General features: G+C 54.0%; 1 protein-coding gene across 2 annotated transcripts in view; it reads left to right on the top strand.

Annotated features, from left to right (window-relative positions):
• shdb (Src homology 2 domain containing transforming protein D, b) overlaps positions 1 to 14,789 on the top strand; it is a 20,667-nt gene extending 5,878 nt beyond the window's left edge. Inside the window, exons 4-8 of one of the 2 annotated variants that reach the window (XM_084692964.1) lie at positions 864 to 1,094; positions 9,762 to 9,839; positions 10,521 to 10,692; positions 11,226 to 11,345; positions 13,613 to 14,789. In XM_084692964.1, coding sequence (XP_084549090.1) covers positions 864 to 1,094; positions 9,762 to 9,839; positions 10,521 to 10,692; positions 11,226 to 11,345; positions 13,613 to 13,799 — 788 coding nt within the window. In that variant the 3' untranslated portion in view covers positions 13,800 to 14,789. The remainder of the gene's footprint in view (positions 1 to 863; positions 1,095 to 9,761; positions 9,840 to 10,520; positions 10,693 to 11,225; positions 11,346 to 13,612) is intronic. The other variant, XM_084692963.1, reaches the window with a different exon arrangement.
• The last annotated feature ends 1,056 nt before the right edge of the window (positions 14,790 to 15,845 follow it).

The raw sequence follows: 15,845 nt of genomic DNA, 5'->3' as shown, positions 1-15,845 counted from the left end.
CAATAGCAGTGTGTAGTCTGAAGGTTAAAGTTGGCGCTTGCTTTCCGTCGACCCTACCATTGAGCTCCAGCACTCTGTCCCCTGTCACATGAGGCAAGTCTTACGTCTGATATGAAGAACGTTTGGTTGCTAAAGTAAGGCTGCTATCGACACTGGTTGTTTTAGAGGTGCATACTCTGGCATTATGGTCAGTCAATGATTCATATCAGAGTTTTTACCTCAAGGTCATGCTTTGTGGTGTGCGCAGGTGTTGGGAATCGTGTTTGGAGAACGCGGCCCACACAGAGGTAGCGAAAAACATGCTAATGAGAAGCGCTGTGCTGTGTGTTTGCTAGCTACTGTGGTGATGTGTACCAGATAGCTGCAGGGGTGGAGGGGAGAGGGGAGGAGAGGCGGGGATGGTGGTGGGTGGAAGGGAGGGAGGGTGGAGGGGAGGGGAGAAGGAAGAAGAGGATGGAGGGGAGAGAGGGTGGAGTGGAGGAGGGAAGGAGAGGAGAGGAGAGAGGGGGGAGGAGAGGGGAGGGGAGAGAGGGTGGAGTGGAGGAGAGGAGGGGAGGAGAGGAAAGAGGAGAGGGTGGAGGAGGGTGTTGCTGCTGTTGCCTGGTTGCTTCGTGTCTAGCCCAGGCTTGGCTAAGCCCCTCATATGATGCACTGAGCCTCCGGCAAGCTGTGCAAACATCATTAGTCTCTCCCCCAATCTGAAGTCGTGTTGCCACTCCACAGGAATTTTGTCATAGTTGGTGGAGCCGATGCACTTGGCTCACCATTCAAACCAATTTCTCAATTCTGTTTTCGATCGGGCGTTTTTCTTTCTACAGCTGTTCACGTCAAACCTACTCGTGTGTGTGTGTGATCTGTAACAGAGCTGCAGCGCGGTCCAGGAAGCGGCCGGTCGCGGGGTGAGGTTCAGCTGTACGACACTCCCTACGAGGATGAGCGAGGCCGGCCTCTGGGCCTGGGCCTGGGGCTCGGGTACGCAGACCCCCAGGAGGAGAGCAGGGAGAGCAGGCTACCTCAGGACGACGAGAGGCCTGCGGATGAGTACGACCAGCCCTGGGAGTGGAAGAAGGACAACATCTCGAAAGCCTTTGCAGGTAGTGAGCGTGTAGACGTCAACACACACAGCCTCCCTCTGTCTACTTGGCTAACACAGCACACACACTCTGGATATTCTCACTTGGCTTGGCCCATACTGCTAGCTGAACCATGCTGGGTGTTACTTTGCACTGCGTGTAGCAAATGTCAATGCATTTTCCAGTTGTGTGTGTGTGTGTGTGTGTGTTTGATGCAAGTGTGTGTATGTTTGTGCCTACCAGTGTGGGGTTTTGTGTGTGTGTGCATGTGAACCTGCGTGTGTGTATGTGTGAACCTGTGGGTGTGTGAATCTGTGTGTGTGTGTGTGTGTGTGTGCTGGGTGCACAAAGAGAGCCAATGAAGACAGTAGATCTAAGCAGCCCCCATCAGGCCTTGTCTGGGTAATTGAGCTGCATCCACAAGTCAGAGGGTCAAGGTGACGAGCAAATAAATCAACTCTCTCTTCCTCCCTCACCCCTTTTTATGTTCTCCCTCCCTCCCTCCCCCCTCCCTCCTCCCTCCTCTCTTCTCCTCTCCTCTCAGTTAATTACACGCTCACACGCGCATGACTGATCCGGAGCTAATAAAGCGGGCGGTCGACAGAGCAGAGTTCTGCACACGACAAACACACACTATGGACACGCTCCAATCACATTAGCTCAGGACCACTAAACAGACACCGTAACTAACACCAAGAGAGGGAGGGAGGGGTGAGGGGGGGGAGGGGAGAGGGGAGGGGAGTGGAGAGGGGAGGTGTTGGGGGTTTGGGGGTGGGGGAGTGAACAGGATGGGCTGTTGTTCCTGCCAGCCAGCTGAAACGCTCCTCGTCCACACAGCAGAATGTGCACTTCTGGACAGGACTGCTTACAGTACTGTTAGAAAGTGCCGGAGGGGAAGTTCTGTAGCGCTGATCCTAGGACTGCTGGTTCCACACATCTGCTCTGGAACACATACCAGAGCACTGACCAGGACACAGACCAGAGCACAGACCAGAACACAGACTAGGACACAGACCAGAACACAGACCAGGACACAGACTAGGACACAGACCAGGACACAGACTAGGACACAGACTAGGACACAGACCAGGACACAGACTAGCACACAGACCAGGACACAGACTAGGACACAGACTAGGACACAGACCAGGACACAGACTAGGACACAGACCAGGACACAGACTAGGACACAGACTAGGACACAGACCAGGACACAGACTAGGACAGAGACCAGGACAGAGACCAGGACACAGACCAGGACACAGACTAGGACAGAGACCAGGACACATACCAGAGCACTGACCAGGACACAGACCAGAGCACAGACCAGAACACAGACTAGGACACAGACCAGGACAGAGACCAGGACACAGACTAGGACACAGACTAGGACACAGACTAGGACACAGACTAGAACAGAGACCAGGACACAGACCAGGACAGAGACCAGGACAGAGACCAGGACACAGACTAGGACACAGACCAGGACACAGACTAGGACACAGACCAGGACACAGACCAGGACACAGACTAGGACACAGACTAGGACACAGACCAGGACACAGACTAGGACACAGACCAGGACACAGACTAGGACACAGACTAGGACACAGACCAGGACACAGACTAGGACAGAGACCAGGACAGAGACCAGGACACAGACCAGGACACAGACTAGGACAGAGACCAGGACACATACCAGAGCACTGACCAGGACACAGACCAGAGCACAGACCAGAACACAGACTAGGACACAGACCAGGACAGAGACCAGGACACAGACTAGGACACAGACTAGGACACAGACTAGGACACAGACTAGAACAGAGACCAGGACACAGACCAGGACAGAGACCAGGACAGAGACCAGGACACAGACTAGGACACAGACCAGGACACAGACTAGGACACAGACCAGAACACAGACCAGGACACAGACTAGGACACAGACTAGGACACAGACCAGAGCACAGACCAGAACACAGACTAGCACACAGACCAGAACACAGACCAGAACACAGACCAGAACACAGACTAGGACACAGACCAGGACACAGACTAGAACACAGACTAGGACACAGACCAGGACACAGACTAGAACAGAGACCAGGACAGAGACCAGGACACAGACCAGGACAGAGACCAGGACAGAGACCAGGACACAGACTAGGACAAAGACTAGGACACAGACTAGGACACAGACCAGGACAGATACCAGGACAGAGACCAGAACACAGACTAGCACACAGACTAGGACAGAGACCAGGACACAGACTAGGACACAGACTAGGACACAGACTAGGACAGAGACCAGGACACAGACTAGGACACAGACTAGGACACAGACTAGGACACAGACCAGGACACAGACCAGGACACAGACCAGGACAGAGACCAGGACAGAGACCAGGACAGAGACCAGGACACAGACTAGGACACAGACCAGGACAGAGACCAGGACACAGACCAGGACACAGACCAGGACAGAGACCAGGACAGAGACCAGGACACAGACCAGGACAGAGACCAGGACAGAGACCAGGACACAGACCAGGACAGAGACCAGGACAGAGACTAGGACACAGACCAGGACAGAGACCAGGACAGAGACCAGGACACAGACTAGGACACAGACCAGGACACAGACCAGGACACAGACCAGGACACAGACCAGGACAGAGACCAGGACAGAGACTAGGACACAGACCAGGACAGAGACCAGGACAGAGACTAGGACACAGACTAGGACACAGACCAGGACAGAGACCAGGACACAGACTAGGACAGAGACCAGGACAGAGACAGCAGCCCCGGCCTGTCTGACCATGCACCGCTGACTGGCCCTGCTGGTAGAGCGAGATGAAACATTGTTCCAGTCTCACATTTAATCCATATTCCCACAACTGGTGCGTTGCTAGGCAGAGTTTGCATGGTTGCACTTGGCACCAGTTGAAGAGCGGACTGGAGAGAGAGAGAGGGGAGAGAGAGAGAGGGGAGAGAGAGAGAGAGAGAGAGAGAGAGAGAGAGAGAGAGAGAGAGAGAGAGAGAGAGAGAGGAGAGAGCGGAGTGGAGGTTATGGCCAAGGTTACGGCAGATTCAACGGGCGCTCAACGGATGTTTGTGGAGCCGCTGCTCTTCAGAGAAGAGGAGGAGGCTGGAGTGAGGATTAATTGGCCGGGCGGCGGCTGGGGAGGGTAGGCGAGGGGGGGGGGGGGTACGCAGGGGGGTGTTGAGGAGGGGTGAGGTGAGGGTGAGGCAGGGGGAGTCGAGGCCACTGTGGCAGGGTGTAATCACTCACCTGCTGACACCCTCTCCTTCACCGAGGCTTCCCCCCCCCCCCGCCCTTACAATCCCTCTGCGGGTGGTGACAGGGCTGCCCCCTCCCCTCCCTCCCCTCCCCTCACCCCCCCCCCCCCCCCACCCCTGCCGATGTGACACACGCTCAGATAAACCACCCTAGGGGGCGGGGCTCCATCATGTTCTGTCAACAGCCCCTCCGCTCCATCCTCCACACACACACATCACACATTTCACACACACAACACACACACACACACACACCTCATAGCCGACCCCCTTACACGCTCACCCCACACACACACACATCACACACTCAGCTCTCAAACACACCCCATACACACACCTCTCACCCCCCCCCCCCCCACTACCCCATCATCACCCCTCCAGGCTCATTATTAACAGCCACCTCACAGAGCAGTGAGAGGAGGATGTGTGTTTGTGTGTCTGTGTGTGTGTGTGTGAGAGAGAGACAGAGAAAGAGAGAGACAGAGAGAGAAAGAGAGACAGAGAGACAGAGAGAGAGACAGAGACAGAGAGAGAGAGAGAGAGAGAGAGAGAGAGAGAGAGAGAGAGAGACAGAGAGAGAGAGAGAGAGAGAGAGAGAGAGAGAGAGAGAGAGAGAGAGACAGAGAGAGCACATGAATGTGAGTATGGCTGTGTGTCTACCACTGAGTACTCCACAATGGCTGTCTTCCTCATGTTGTGGGTGCTAATTCTAATCCCCCTAAAATCCCTCGCAAACAATTAGGAGGATTAGAGATTCTACACTGGGTGGGAGGCGCCGCTGTGACTTGGCATTGCGGCTAGCGCACTGTCTCTCTCCCTGTCTCTCTCTCTCCCTGTCTCTGTCTCTCCCTGTCTCTCTCTTTCTCTCCCTGTCTCTCTGTCTCTTTCCCTGTCTCTCTCCCTGTCTCTCTGTCTCTCTCCCTGTCTCTCTCTGTTTCTCTCCCTGTCTCTCTCTCCCCCTCTTCCCCCTGTCTCTCTCTCTCTGTCTCTCTCTCCCTGTCTCTCTCCCTGTCTCTTTCCCTGTCTCTCTCTCTCTCCTTGTCTCTTTCCCTGTCTCTCTCTCTCTCCCTGTCTCTTTCCCTGTCTCTCTCTCTCTCCCTGTCTCTTTCCCTGTCTCTCTCTCTCTCCCTGTCTCTTTCCCTGTCTCTCTCTCTCTCCCTGTCTCCGAGGGGGGGAAAGAGATCGGTGTGTGACGAGACGATAAACAATATGAAGGCAGCTTCACGGACCTGTAGCCTGGTAACCCAACCTCCCCCCCCACCCACCATCCCCCCACACACCCTCTCCTTCGGTCCAGCAGGTTCTCATTAGAACACTACAAAAGCTTTCACGATACCGTCCTCCACCCAGTCCCAGCTGCCATCAATTCCTAGAGACTATTGACCCGGCCTACAGTCAGAGATAGGCCCTGAAGCCGTTCAACACCAATTACTGAGCTAATGAAAGGAGAAGTGCCATTTGCCCACTGCCAGCCGCTGTCTAATGAGTAGATGAGTGGGTTTTACATGAGCCACCGCGCATCTTTGATCAAAGTGACTGACAAGACTGAGCGTTGGTCATTGTCGTGAGTGTTTTGTGATGAGCTCCATTTTCAGGCAGGGGTCGTGTAAGATCTTTTCCCTCACGTGAACAGAGGCCCATTGTCTGGGACACTGTGCTGGCTTCAGCCTGGTGTCTTTGTTCCCTCTCCGTGTGGGCTCCTGAGCGTGAGGGCTGCTGGAGAGGATGTTTCTGGGGCTGGCGTGCCCCTGGTCTGGAAGCAGACCCTGGGGGTACCTGACGGGCCTCTCCATCAATTTACTGGCTGTGGGGACATTTCCAATTATTCACTCTCTCTCTCTCTCTCTCTCTCTCTCTCTCTCTCTCTCTCTCTCTCTCTCTCTCTCTCTCTCTCTCTCTCTCTCTCTCTCTCTCTCTCTCTCTCTCTCTGTCTCTCTCTGTCTCTCTCTCTCTCTCTCTCTCTCTCTCTCTCTCTCTCTCTCTCTCTCTCTCTCTCTCTCTCTCTCTCTCTCTCTCTATCCTCACCTCTCTCTCTCGCCCCTCTCTCCGTGTGAAGCATGACCGACGCTAATGAAAAGACACGTCCTCAGCGAATTGCTCTCCCTGAAGTGAGCTGGATGGAGGGGAGAGGGGAAGGGAGAGAGGGGCGAGGAGGGAAGGGAGAGAGTGCGAGGAGGGGAGGAGGGAAGCAGCGGAGGGCGAGATAATGCCCCACTTACAAGGAGTGGGGGGGGGGGAGAGAGGGTGGTCGAAAGAAAGAGGTGGAGAGAGAGAGAGAGATGCACGGCCCTCGACAAACAGCCACGGCTCTGAAGAGGAAGGGAAGGGAAATTTCAAGCTTTTAAAAATGAACAATGGTAAAAATGATCAGACGTGCGTGTTCATCGACACAATAGGAATACCAAGAGCAGCAGCCTCGAGCGACGCCGGGGTCCTTCCTGCGGTCTGACTGGTTGTAAACCCATCTGAGGGTACAAGGCCTGTGTGAATGGGTGTGTGTCTCACTGACAGAAGGTGTTAATTGTCTCTGGCTGTAGGGGAGCTGGTTGCAACAACAGAGGGGCTTTGTGTCCGGGGAAGACCGGGGGAGACAGGGGGAGACCGGGGAAGACAAGGGGAGACCGGGGGAGACAGGGGGAGACAGGCAGATGTCTTCCTAAACACGCTCACTGGGTCTCATTCTTCCTGATTCATTTAAGGATAGTTAAGTCTATTGAAGGAGAATAATGGCTTCCTTCTTGGGAACACCGCCAGTCTATATTTCAGATGAAATGTAAATAGGATTTTTCCCCCCCCCCACAGAAACATAAATTAATTTCTGTTAAGTGCTGTACTTGGAATATTGGGATTTTACCAGACCTCTAATTATTTGATTGCTTGCACCTGTTGCCAACTGCTTCCAAATTGAGGCTCGAGTTTATAAAGCAGCGCTCTCATTATGCTAATCCAGGCTTTGCAGCCCTTTTTCCGGTATATTCTTTTGTATGTCGTTGTGCCCCTATCCATCTTTTCTTTGTCTCCATCTTTCTCCCCCTCTGTCAGACTAGGGCTTGTTTCAGACTTCTCCGTGAACGGGAGAGGGGGAAGGTTTTGCTCTGATCTGAGCCACAGGTTCCTGTTACAATGAAATAGAGCCCAGATGTTACCCCTGTGGGTGTGTGTGTGTGTGTGTGTGCAGGGCCCAGTGGGGGGTCAGTTGGGCCAGGGGGGGTCATTTCCTGCCCTTTGTCACCGTGACGAGTGCTGACATGCGAGGTGGGAGGCTGAGGTGATGTCAGGAGGGGGTTGCAATGCAGTGTGTTCAGCGTTAGTGTTTCACCGTCGACAGAAGCAGCTCGCAAACACACAGATGGAAGCGCACGCTGCTCGGACACGCTGGAAGAGCACTTGTTTCACAAAGAGCACTTGGAGCTCTCTCTCCCTGTCTCTCTCTGTCTCTTTCCCTGTCTCTCTCTGTCTCTTTCCCTGTCTCTCTCTGTCTCTCCCTGTCTCTCCCTGTCTCTCTCCCTGTCTCTCTCCCTGTCTCTCTCCCTGTCTCTCCCTGTCTCTCTCTGTCTCTCTCCCTGTCTCTCTCTGTCTCTCCCTGTCTGTCTCTGTCTCTCTTTGTCTCTCCCTGTCTCTCTCCCTGTCTCTCTCTTTTTCTCTCTTCCTGTCTGTCTCCCTGTCTCTCTCTCTCTCTCTCTCACACACGCACACACTTTGCTTAAATATTGTTGGATTACGTCCTTGGCCTCGGAGACAGTCTGGTAAACTGAGGAGATAAAACGCAGGAATTCTGTCGGAATTTTCCGGTTAACTGTGAACTCAAAGTCACGGCACCCAGCTCCATCTCTCCCTCCTTCCTTCCTTCCGCTCCCTCCTCCCTCTCCTCTGTTTCCTCCCTCTTTACACCACTCTCTCCCACCTCTCTGTGTGTGTGTGTGTGTGTGAGGTCAGTGAGCCTGTGATCCTGGGTGACGTGTGTGCGTGTGAGGGGGGAGCGGGGTCATTTCTTTAATCGTGGCTTCAGAAGGGCGAAGGTGCTCCAGATGGGGCCATTGTGCTGCACCACCCATCAATAATTCACGGCGTGCCGGAGAAAGTGGCGGAGTGTGTCTGCCTGCTCAATAATTAACCAGGGGGGGGGGGGGGGGGGGCTCTCTCCAAACGTTCGTTCACTCGCCCTTTGATGTCACAGACCTGGGGGGTCTTTGGATTTGTCAGCTCATTAAGATGTCTTCCCTCCTCTCCTTTTATTTGTTTTGTAATCCCTTTTCCAATGTGTGTGTGTGTGTCCGTCCTTTTGTATGGGTGTGTGAGTGTGTGTGTGTGTGTCTGTCTGTCCTCTGGTATGGGTGTGTGAGTGTGTGTGTGTGTTTGTAAGTCCTCTGGTATGGGTGTGTGATAGTGTGTGTGTGTGTCTGTCTGTCCTCTGGTATGGGTGTGTAATAGTGAGTGTGTGTGTGTGTGTCTGTCTGTCCTCTGGTATGGGTGTGTGATAGTGAGTGTGTGTGTGTGTGTCTGTCCGTCCTTTTGTATGGGTGTGTGATAGTGTGTGTGTGTGTGTCTGTCCTCTGGTATGGGTGTGTAATAGTGAGTGTGTGTGTGTGTGTCTGTCTGTCCTCTGGTATGGGTGTGTGATAGTGTGTGTGTGTGTTTGTAAGTCCTCTGGTATGGGTGTGTGATAGTGTGTGTGTGTGTTTGTAAGTCCTCTGGTATGGGTGTGTGAGTGTGTGTGTGTGTGTGTCTGTCTGTCCTCTGGTATGGGTGTGTGATAGTGTGTGTGTGTGTTTGTAAGTCCTCTGGTATGGGCGTGTGAGTGTGTGTGTGTGTGTGTCTGTCTGTCCTCTGGTATGGGTGTGTGATAGTGTGTGTGTGTGTTTGTAAGTCCTCTGGTATGGGCGTGTGAGTGTGTGTGTGTGTGTCTGTCTGTCCTCTGGTATGGGTGTGTGAGTGTGTGTGTGTGTGTGTCTGTCTGTCCTCTGGTATGGGTGTGTAATAGTGTGTGTGTGTGTGTGTGTCTGTCTGTCCTCTGGTATGGGTGTGTAATAGTGTGTGTGTGTGTGTAAGGAGTAGTAGGCACTCTGTGGTGGCTAATCAGTGGGTTCCTCTCTGGGAGACTGGGCAGGTCCTGTTTCCGTGACCATCTCGACGCCTCTCCTCCTTCCTCCCCCACGGCCACTCTCTCTCCCTCTATTTCTGTCTCTTGGTATGTGTCTCCTCTCTCTTTCTCCCTCTCTCTTCTCCTGTTTTTTGGGTCTCTCTGTCTCTCTCGCTCGCTCTCCACTCCCTCAATAACTATCTGTGGTTCTACGGGTGCTCGGGCACGTTCTCCCACCCTCTCCTCTAACGTCCCTCCGCTCTTGTCTCCCCCCCGTGGGCCCCGTCTCGCTCTGGCCCCAGAGATGACGGAGCAGGCCGAGCTGCCGTGGCCCCCCCCTGTGGGCCAGCTGGAGGACGACCCCTCCCTGAGAGAGCCAGGTGACCTCTGACCCTCTCTCGCCCTGAACGACCGCTCGCCCCCTCCCCCCCCTCCTCCTCTCCCCAGCCTGACGTGACCCCCTCAGGGACCTGCAGCGGTCCTGACCCCTCCCTGACCCCTCCCTGACCCCTGGCAGGCGCTCTCCCTCCCCAGCTCTCTTCTCTCTCTCCAGTTATCTCTCTCCATGTCTCTCTCCATATCTCTCTCTCTCCATCTCTCTCTTTCACCCTTTAGCTCTCCCTCTCTCTCCAACCCTCTCTCTGTCCTACCCTCTCTCTCTCTCCATATCTCTCTCTCTCTCTCTCTCTCTAGCGCCGTAGTTGTCACCCTCAGGGCCCTCAGTCTGCCATTACCCAGAAACCCGGGGTGCTCCATGGCTACAGCTCCCTTGCCTCTCTGTGTTAGGTCACCCTGCACATCTACCCTGGAGCCACACACTGCAACAGGATGATGATGACGACGATGATGATGATGTCAGATGAGGACCTGCTCTCCCCAGCGTCTCCCCCTTAGAGAGCGACCTACCCTGCCCTGCCCCGCCCTCCAGCACGGCTGCCCTCCGTCTGCCCCACCACTGCTTACCCTGCTCCGCTCCGAGCGCTGCCCTGCAATCACACACATGTAAACACTATACTTGACTCGTTCTCCGTCTTCCTCTTTCCCCGTGTGTGTGTGAACAGTGCAGTTTGAAGGAGCAGAGTGGGACAGGTCTTCGTCTCCTACAGAGAGGTTGCGCCCCCCCAGGTCCTGCCCCCTGGAGGGAGGAGGGGGGAAGTTCCGCCTGCCCTCCGACCCCCACAACCCCCTGCTGGGCGAGAGAGTGGACGCCACTCTGGCATTGGAGAAACAGGTGTATGTAATCAAGTCCATTCAGGTCAAGCCTGTTGTGGGATCTTAATGGGGATGCAAGCATCCAGGTTCCAGTCTCCAGAATATCTGGCTTCTGAGACAGTGGCGTTTTGTCTTCGAGGAGAAATGTTCATGTTTGCTGGATTATAGACCGCCGGATTACTATAGCGGGTCCATCCCATTATGCTGATTCAATATCCTACTTCATCAACCTACTTTGTTACTTCAATATCCTACTTCATCAACCTACTTTGTTACTTCAATATCCTACTTCATCAACCTACTTCATTACTTCACCATCCTACTTCGTTAACCTACTTAATTACTTCCTGGTGAGGCTCTCTGAAGGGCCCTTATGGGGCCACAGCCTCACTAATGGGCCCACAGCCTCACTAAGCTTTGGTGAGAGTTGATGAAGCAGACACTGGCCTTGCCCTCTCAGAGCTCACAGGAAATGACGAGGAGAGTAAACCCCGCCTCTCTCTCTCCCTCTCTCTCTCCCCCTCTCTCTCTCTCTCTGGGTGCTGTGTTGGCAGGTGGTACCATGGGGCTCTGTCTCGCTCTGAGGCTGAGGCCCTGCTGACGCTGTGTAAGGAGTGCAGCTACCTGGTGAGGAACAGCGAGACCAGCCGCTCAGACTACTCCCTGTCTCTACGGTAGGAGGACACACACTCTCTGACTCTGGATGAAAGATCTAGCATCTTCTGCACACAGCTGCTGCTGGTAGCGTGACATCCATCTGCATACACAAATAGATTTTCATTCCCTCACACGTCTTCAATCTAGCTCCCAATCTCCCACTCTCCCCCTCTCTCCCTCTGTCTCTCTCTCTCTCTTTCTTTCTCTCTCTCTCTCTCTCTCTCTCTCACACACACACACACACACACACACTCTTGAACAGCAATGCACTTCCAGACAGCTTTACAGAGGTCAGATGGTAGAGCATTGTCTAAATCATTCAAGGATCAACCACTTTATGGTTCGATTGAATGCACTCTGTATGTTTCCTGCGGATCTGTGTGTGTGTGCTTGTTTTGAAGCTTCCACAAGACCCTCCGTAACATATTCCGGTCCCCATCTGTCTCTCCCCTCCCCTCCCCTCCCCTCCCCTCCCCTCCCCTCCCCTCCCCTCCCCTCCCCTCCCCTCCCCTCCCCTCCCCTCCCCTCCCCTCCCCTCCCCTCCCCTCCCCTTACCCCTCCCCTCCCTTCCTCTCCTCTCCTCTCCTCTCCTCTCCTCTCCTCTCCTCTCCTCCCCTCCCTCCCTCGATCATTGGCACACTGATTTATCTCTCCATACTCTTTCACCCGCCTTAATACTGCTTATCTGGTCAAATCTATCCTTTCTAATTACTATCGTGATCCATAACCCCCCCCCCACGTCTCCCGTGACCCCCCTCCCTCCCTCCCTCCCTCCCTCCCTCCCTCCCTCCCTCCCTCCCTCCCTCCCTCCCTCCCTCCCTCCCTCCCTCCCTCCCTCCCTCCCTCCCTCCCTCCCTCCCTCCCTCCCTCCCTCCCTCCCCACTCCCTCCTCCCCTTCCTCCCTCCCTTCCTCCCTCCCCACTCCCTCCTCTCCCCCCCCCTCCCTCCCTCCCTAGCTCTCTGTAATCAGACAGGTAGAGTACAGTGCCAGCCTGCCTCCCTATTATCACTAATGAATATGAATCACCTTCTGTTTTGACCACACACAGCGAGAGAGGGGACAGAGAGGGAGGCAGGGAGAGAGACAGAGACAGAGAGAGAGAGAGACAGAGAGAGAGAGAGAGAGACAGAGAGAGAGAGAGAGACAGAGAGAGAGAGAGAGAGAGGATGGGGGTGCAGGGGAGACAGAGAGATTCAGTTGGCGTGCACCACCAACACAGAGGCACAATTCCACAGCCCCCCCCCCCCCCGGTCGCAGATCCTGGTTGGCACAGCAGAACACACCGAGTTTGATGTCGACAGAGCGCCGAGATGGGCAGACATGCACTGCGGCGACCGCGCTGCTGTGGAGGGGCCAGGGGGCCGGGGGGAAGCAGGGCCAGGGGGCCGGGGGGAAGCAGAGCCGTGGTGTCCACAAAGAGGCGGCCTGGTGTTGAATGACTGAGAGGGAAGCTCACAGGAGATGGTTGAATGGAGATCAAATCAAAGTGACAGCTAGCGTCTCGGGCAGAGTGAGTCAGCACCCACCCAAGCAGAGTCACAGACCAGTCCTGCATCAACAATATCTACACTGAGGAATACCCACACTTCTCTGCCCTGGTCGATGCCCCCTCCGTAGTAACAACAGCGGGTTGTTGACATGAGGAAGTGAACCAGGAAGTGAATCAGATAAGGCTTGTTGTTTACCTACAGAGAAAGATAGTGTATGGTAACTATTTGGGGTGCAAGTGTTGGGGATTTGACCACTCTTCGATCTGACTTTCTGTAATACCCTAGTAGCCCTAGTGAACCAATTAAACGCCCGGTCTTTCCCTCTGTTTCTATAATTAGACATATATCATGAGGGGCTGTCAGGTCTTAAAGGGGAGGTGCAGCGCTCCGTCTCCTACTGCACGCGCTCTGTTTCCCTCTCCCGCTCTCTCCCTCTCTCTCCACCTCCCATCCCTCCATCTAATCGCTGTCTTTGTCTTTCCTCTGGCATGCTATTACATCACCCATCCATCCATATCACTCCCCTCCCTCGTTCCATATCACTCCCCCCCACCCCCCCCCCTTCCTTCCCATCCTTCCGCCTTCCAATTTGTGGGAATAAGCAGGCTATATTTCCAGACTTGTCATTTTTTATCGTTTAGTTATGCGACCATGATGTGTAATGTATCTTGTGCATCTGTCTTGCTCTCTCCCTCTACTTCTCTCTACTTCTCTCTATCTCTCTGTGTCTCTGTTTCTCTGTGTCTCTCTCTCTGTGTCTCTCTCTCTGTCTCTCTCTCTCTCTCTCTCTCAGGAGCTGTCAGGGGTTCATGCACATGAAGTTCACCCAGTGTAAGGATGGAAAATACGTCCTTGGCCAAAACAGCCCTCCCTTCGACACCATTCCTGAGGTCATCCACTTCTACACCACACACAAGCTACCAATCAGAGGAGCCGAGCACCTGTCCCTCCTCTTCCCTGTGCTGGTGCAGACTCTCTGATTGGCCGGGACGCTGTTCCAGAATCCTGTATCGCATCACAATTGGACGTTGGACTTGATTGACTTGAATGTTTATGGGATCTACCCAATAGACCATCTGTGCTGGCATTTGACTGGGGATTTATGTCTGTGAAGCAGCTTGCTTCCTGTCAGAGCCCTCGATCTCACACACACACACACACACACACACGTTTCGCTTGTGCCAACTCTCCCTTGTCTGGGAATAGATTCACCTGAGCAGCAATTCCTGTTGCACCTGGTCTCTAGTAGGGGGCATCTCTGTATGGCTCAGTGGTTAGAGCACTTGACTACACACCAAGAGATACCAGGTTCAAGTCTGCACCTGTGTGTCTCCTTGGTAAACGGAGTAGGTTATTATTTTTGTATTGTTTTCTCAGTGAACTAGCTGCACCAGTCAACTCCATACCGGATCAGAGAAGTTCCCTGTACTGTACTGTACTGTTCAACACTGGCTAAACCAATCACAACTGGACTTTCACACAAACATACCTGGTCAGCCGTGGGATGACTTGAACCATGTGCCAATTGTAACTGTTGATTTGACTCTGCGGTCTTGTCGAGTAGCCATGTCGAGAAGCGCTGTCCCGTGTCAAGAAGCTCGCTGGTTCCGTCAACTCCCCCCCCCCCCGTGTCACATATAGGCTGCCCGCCCCGCTGTCCTGTAGCACCGCGAGGCTGTGTGTGTGTGTGTGTGTGTGCTCGTCGTAGCCGTGCGTGTTCCTGCGTGGCAGAGGCGTCGGGCAGCTGACAGCGGTGTTCCTGCGAGGAGCCAAAGGGTTAGAAGATAACTCCCCAGAGAGCCACGCTGAAGGGGTTAGTTCGGGGGGGTTATCAGTTTTGTTTGCCTGGCGGTGTTATAATCGGTGTGATTGTTTGTTGTCTCTGATTAGGGCGCTGGGGACGACAGTGCTGTCTCTCTACTAGCTGTGCTGAAGCATCGGTGGTACTGTATTAAAGCTGTTTCTAAACATCCTGTCCCCTGTCATGTCTTTGGACATTCCCAGCGTTTCGTTTGCCACTCGCCTCCCGGCGCCCAGAACTGAACGTCTTAACCCGCCACGATCCACACACGGGGGGAGCTGAGAGACGTGAGGAGGGGTGAGGGATGGGGGTGGGGGAGCTGAGAGACGTGAGGAGGGGTGAGGGATGGGGGTGGGGGGGCTGGTGGGGGGGGGGGAGAGCGTTGGAGGGTGAGATGGGCCTCATTACTGAAGGTGTGCTGGAGTGAGCGAGCTCTGGGATTGCTTTCATTACGGAGCCAAATGAAAGAGTGCCGGCCGATTACCAGTGTGGTGAAGGAGAGGGGAGGGGGACGAGGGGGAGGGGGGGACGAGGGGGACGAGGGGGAGGACCCTCTGAGAGAGCGAAAGGGAGAGAGAGGAGAGAAAATCAGAGCGAGGGAAACGGCAAGTGAAGAGAGCGACAGGAGAGAGGTGAGATTAAGAAAGGAGGGAAACAGACAGGAGCAGAGATAGTGTCTGCATTCTTGTCCTCAGACACAAGGATCCCCCGGGGAGGAAAATCAATGGCGATGCGAACATGTGGAAAGATTGAAGCAGTGTGATAAAAAATAATAAAATAAACGATCTAATTTTACACCCTGTATCATCTTTGTACTTACTTCACCTTTTACCTTCAAAACGGCTCTTTGCTTTTCAAAGGGTTAGATCAGCTCCTGATCAGCTTAGAGGATTTACATGACGCTGTGTTTGAATATGGCTCTGTGTGGGTGTGTGTGTGTGTGTAAGAGTGTGTGTGTAAGTGTGTGGGTGCAGTTTCACACAGTAACTGGGTAGCCAGCTGTCTTATCAGAATGTGTGTAACATGAAGCGGGTGGTGTGTGTCCACGATGATGTGAGAATGGCAGCTGGTAATCTATTAGTCGAGCTGTGGGGAGCTGACACCTGTGATCACTGTGGAGCCAGAACACACACACACACACAGAACACACACACACACACAGAACACACACACACAGAACACACACACACACACAGAACACACACACACAGAACACACACAGAAC

This window comes from Hypomesus nipponensis, chromosome 26 (genome assembly GCF_054491055.1).
Source record: "Hypomesus nipponensis isolate SF chromosome 26, ASM5449105v1, whole genome shotgun sequence".
Classification (NCBI taxonomy): domain Eukaryota; kingdom Metazoa; phylum Chordata; class Actinopteri; order Osmeriformes; family Osmeridae; genus Hypomesus; species Hypomesus nipponensis.
This window is presented reverse-complemented; position numbering and strand designations above follow the sequence as displayed.